This window comes from Fundulus heteroclitus, chromosome 20 (assembly GCF_011125445.2).
Source record: "Fundulus heteroclitus isolate FHET01 chromosome 20, MU-UCD_Fhet_4.1, whole genome shotgun sequence".
Taxonomy (NCBI): domain Eukaryota; kingdom Metazoa; phylum Chordata; class Actinopteri; order Cyprinodontiformes; family Fundulidae; genus Fundulus; species Fundulus heteroclitus.
The window spans coordinates 9617116-9622306 of record NC_046380.1 but is presented as its reverse complement, the minus strand read 5'-3'; the positions used below and the strand labels follow the sequence as shown (position 1 = coordinate 9622306).

The window sequence follows — 5191 nt, the reverse complement described above, 5'->3', positions numbered from 1 at the left end:
AAGCTGTGAGTTTTTACTGCACACAATCTTTCTCTTCTAAAAAAAAATAATACACGTGTCCTAAAATCTAAACTCGCTGCCTTCCAGACACAAACGGGCTCATTGAAGCACAGAGATGCCAGCTGTTAGCTACTCTGCTGTCACTTCCAAATGTGGAAGCAAAGTCCTTACTTTTCAACACTAACATCCTAGATCAGTTCAGGAATCTTATCTTTTTAACTTAACTCAGTTTTGTATTTTGTTTGGTAGGTTGTACAGAATACTAAATACACAGTGAAAACGTTTGACAACTTATTTCTCAACAAAATGCATTTTGATGTTGGTTGCAAATAAATATACAGACTTAAATTGGAGGCAAGGGGAGTTTCGCTCAGTTCCTTCTGAAAATGTTTTGATACCTATCCAAGAGTCTTTGTCAGTTCTGGTGACTTGAACTTGAGCAACCTGTAGTTGGAGCGCTGTTGTTTTTATAAGGACACTGAGGCCCATCCTCCAAGGTGCATTCTAAGACAGATGCAAATCAATGACCCAACCGCCAGTGTCCTGGGTTGTTATTAGCTATTGCTTGATGTGAGTGGAGTACTTGGTCACCTGAATCATGATGAGATGCTGATATAATCTCTTTGGCATGTGTTGGAGGACTGAGCTGTAAACACTGAGGAGTGGGAAGCGCAATCATCCCCCCTCTGTTTAGAGATGGCTTTTCTCTTGTGACCAAGATGGCTTCTTTCACCCATCTCTCCACACATTCAAAATCTGTCAAAAAAAATGTCAATTCAATTTTGTTTATATAGCTCCAATTCACAACACATGTCATCTCCAGGCACTTTACAAGGTCAAATTCAATTGAATCATAGATTGGTTAAGCTTATAAAGCACTCAAGCTTTATAAGTCTGTCTGCAGTATCCCTATAATTATTTGTTTTAAGCCCTCAAAATTATATTTAGCCTAAGGCTGCAAACATTGTGGTTGAAACAGAAGTTAATACACTGATATATATATATAATAAGATGGCAGGTGTAGTAAAATACCTTTGCCTTCAATTGGCTCAGCCAGCGTGGACAAAAAAAATATTTTCTGGTGCAGATTTTATTTTGGGAAGACATCAGAAGCTACATATTGTGAAAGCAGACGCTGATTTATTTAACAATATGATGTTTTGACATCAGTATAGATTTTCTACTGCCATATAAAATGCAAAAACTGCCATAAAAGAAAAAATATTCTTGTTTTCTACCGTTTTTGCTCACAGTACATACTGTCACCTACAGTAGGTGGTCTGGCTGTTTACTCCCTGTTGGAGCTATTTTTGTAGTTGTCGCGTGAACTGTGGGTTGTTCTTTCCCTTAAATCCAAGAATAAATTTATTTTATAATAAGAGGAAATGTTTTTCTAAATAATTGATCTTGGATTGTTCTTGGAAGAGATCTTATCTGTTTACCAGTTAATTTCCACAGAGCTCACTCATATTGTTTATATTCCTTTTTTGTGTGACCACGCATCCGACTGTCCTGTTAAAAACTCCTTTTTTGTTAAGGACATTTTCTGTTCTGTGAAGATAGCTATTAACAGTGGCAGGTTTCAGAAAAGTGCAGTAACAACTGGCTTTGATGGTATCTCAAAAGGCTCTTTTTTGTTAGAAAATTGTATTTCAAAAGTCCTTATTTATAAGGTCAATTTTTATCTATTGATACTTTTTTAAAGATTTTTTTTATTATTTATGACTAAAACCTGATTATATGATTCTTAAAGCCTTTCAACTTTAGACATCTGTGTAAAATGTTGACTTTACCACAGCAACTGCTGTGTTATTTTATACTGAGGAAGATGGGGACATCAAAACTATTAAAACTGAATGTTTAAAACATGCAGAAAACAAAAGAGCCATGATAATATACTGTGCAAAACCCTGTAATCTCATGAGGCAACCCTTCTCGGTTTCTCCATTGTTTTGAGAGGATGATGTACACTTCCCCCCATGTATATTGCAGTAATTGTGCACTTTGGCGATGCATTTAGCACCTTTGCTATGTAACAGCTGTTATTTTCAATCCTTTTGTATGGGAAGGCAGGAAGATGAAGACGGCTGCAGAAAGCAAACTGCCTTCAAAGGTCTCAGATTTAAGCATGGCCAGGACTTGATTTAAAATAATTTAATGTTTCCCTCCACTGAGTCAACATTTTATCAGAGCCCTTGTGATAAGATGATGTTCAAGAATTGCAGATATTTTCTTTTTTTTTTGATTAATGGCAACAATCATTTTGTCCTTATGTTACATTGTTGGTCAAATAGACAAAGCACTTTTTTCATAGACACACCCTAAAACTGGACACAGAGGTTTTTAAAACATTTTTAATAGAAATAATACATTTTGTATAAAAAAACTAAACATGCTTCACACACTTCTTAACTTGTCTTGAGGTTTTACAAATACATAGTCATATAGCCAGGCACTGCATCTTTTTTGTACATTTCCTCAATTTTAGGATATGTCAGGACATAAAGCAGACATCATCAATCTATTTAATAACATACATTAACTTGCCATTTAATTTGGTCAGCACTCACATTTTATTCTGCAACACAAATGGTGTTGAAAGTAATAAAGAGGGAGGCATGAGGAGCGGCACTGAATTCACAACACAAATGACCCCACAACGTTCTCCCGAGACATCAGAGGGCTTTTATACTGCACAAAGCCAAATATTAATCTATTCAGCGAGCTCGGGGTGGATTGATAGAGATGTAGCATATCTTTTGCAATTTGATTTTCATTTGTCGAAAAGCTTTACACCTTCCTCGCCCCTCCCTTTTATCACGAGAGTGCCTGAAGAGGACATGTACAGTAATGAATTTTCTCTGTAGCGTGCCCATTACGGATATCATCCTCAGGGCGAGCTGTACGATCCCCACAAGGGCGCACTTCATCTTAATTCCCCTGCTAATGGATCTGTACAGCTAAGCTTCAGCCTTACACTTTGCTCACGTTACCAGGGGGGTAGCTGATGGCAGTGATGGAAGGGTCATCCTGGATGACAGCTCACAGTGAGATCTCCGCGGGCTCAAACACTGACCGCGGTCCACCGTTTCAAAGGACATACAAGTATGAGAAGGGCAGTGGTAGCCTTTTAGGCTAGCTGTTAATACAACTCATGACCTCAATTAAGCACAGATAAACAATCACTCACTAGACCTTTTCACCAATTGAGAACAGATTTTTGAACGTACAGTAGGCCCGCGCCTAAACAATTTTTAACAACGCTGCAACAAAGTTTAAAAGCATTCCAAAGATATTGTATTTTTCTTCTTCTTCTTCTTTTTTTTTCTCCTTATTTTATTTGGTAAACAACACAATACAGGATGTTGAAACTGGCATGCTCAAAAACGATCCTCTTATATAAGCGTGGTCCTTCTTAACCCAGTTGGACCCTGAAAGAGGACAGAGAAACACGTGTGGTCTGGTACGATCTGTTGCATTGCTGAGATGATCCCTGTTTCCAGTCATCTGAGTCATAAGACTGGAATGTATAATGAATAAAAACAAACAAACAGAAGCTCGTTTTATAAATCCATGGATCACGTCTTCATGCCTTTTTGGTGTTGATTAATCCCTCGCAATGCCTTTAAAGTACTTGAAGATAACACAATTCTTGATTGAGATTCAGTTCCAGTCAGCAATGCGTGAGATGACAGAAATCTTTGAGAGACGGCATAGCTGAAATGTAAACACTCTAAAGAAAAGCTCCATCCTTCAGACTCCAGACCTCTGCCGTGCAAGTATTTTATTTTATTTTTTTTCAGTGTGTGTACTCTTGTTGGTTGACAGAAGATGGAGCCTTAAAATTGTACAGTTATCTGTTCCCCTCGCCTCTTTTGTCCATCTCCGCCCCTCTTTGTGGTTTCTCCTCAGCGTGTCATGTCTTTGGGCATTGCTTGTGTGATCTCCCCCTGCACAATGACACTTCTTTTTTCAGCTGTGAAATTCCACTGCGTGTATTTTTTTTTCTCTCCGCTGGGGTGGAAATCTTGAATTGAGATAAGAACCTTTGTACCTTAGATTGCATGGTTGCTGTAGCTGATGTAGGTTTGCTTTGTGGAGAAGGCTGAAAGAGAAGAAGAGAGGGAACTGAGACTCAAATACAGGGAAAGAGGAATATCTGACATGTGAAGCGTTTTTGTGGATATATTTCTGGTGTAAGAACAATAGCATGAAACGTCAAATAGTGGATAAAAATGAGAGTGAAATAGTGATGTAGATAACATCACTATTTAGTGATGTAGTGAAATAGATAACAGTGATGAAGTAACACTAGTAATTCCTAAAATTCTCTTTGGTTTTTACTTTTCCGGGAGTGCATACCTACAGCGACCCCACCACCTTCTTTTCCTGCAGCTGTCAAAAGTCAGCTATCCAGTTATGTCCCCAGAGCGTGTTAGCTGATTCACTGAGGTGGAGCAGATAAATCCTGACATATTGCAACCAGATCTCGGCTGTTGTGGGAGCTACCCCATGCAGGAATTTTTCAATTTCATCCACACCAGCGTTGACAATGACAAATGGTTCTTATTGAAATAGCCATGCACTGTACAGCCCCTGGAAACGGAAATCCCATCTGGATAAATTGCATCCAGCTATCAATTCTGTGTCTTTGGCGATTTGCAACACTTATTGCAACAAAAGGCCCAATTAAACCCTATCAGAACCTTGAATCTTGAACAGAATTAATGCTGTTGTGTCTGTTTACATGTACACTTTCAATTGTAAATGCAATAGCCTGACAGCATTGTGCTTTTGTTGTATTTGTCACACTCCTTCTGAGTCTTATTCCGTAAACATGACAGTATTGCATTGTCATAGATTTTTCATAGATTTATATTTTTCTGATAAATCAAACAAACAGTGTTAGCTCTTTTGTTGCCTGCACAAGAAGACACACTGTTGGTGTTAAGACCATAATCAAGACCGAAACTTTAAAATGTAAAAAAAAATGTGTGATTACTGCTTTACACCAACTTTAGACAGCACAGAGTATGATATAGTATTGCTTTCATGAATACATATTCTGGCAAAGTCTAACAATCGCATCAAAAATGAAAGTGTTCTCACATCTTAGAATGAGTTGTTTATAAATACATAGGCGGTGGTGCACCCGGTGGCAGATGGCATATTGTGTCGCTATTTATGATTA

The 5191-nt window shown here is 38.0% G+C and overlaps 1 protein-coding gene across 1 annotated transcript in view; it reads right to left on the bottom strand.

The window, feature by feature from the left end:
• Positions 1-2340: 2340 nt before the first annotated feature.
• LOC105928022 (metabotropic glutamate receptor 4) overlaps positions 2341-5191 on the bottom strand; it is a gene marked incomplete in the record, with an annotated part of 92957 nt that continues 90106 nt past the window's right edge. The window contains 1 exon segment of the mRNA XM_036152009.1: positions 2341-4105. Coding sequence (XP_036007902.1) covers positions 4056-4105 — 50 coding nt within the window.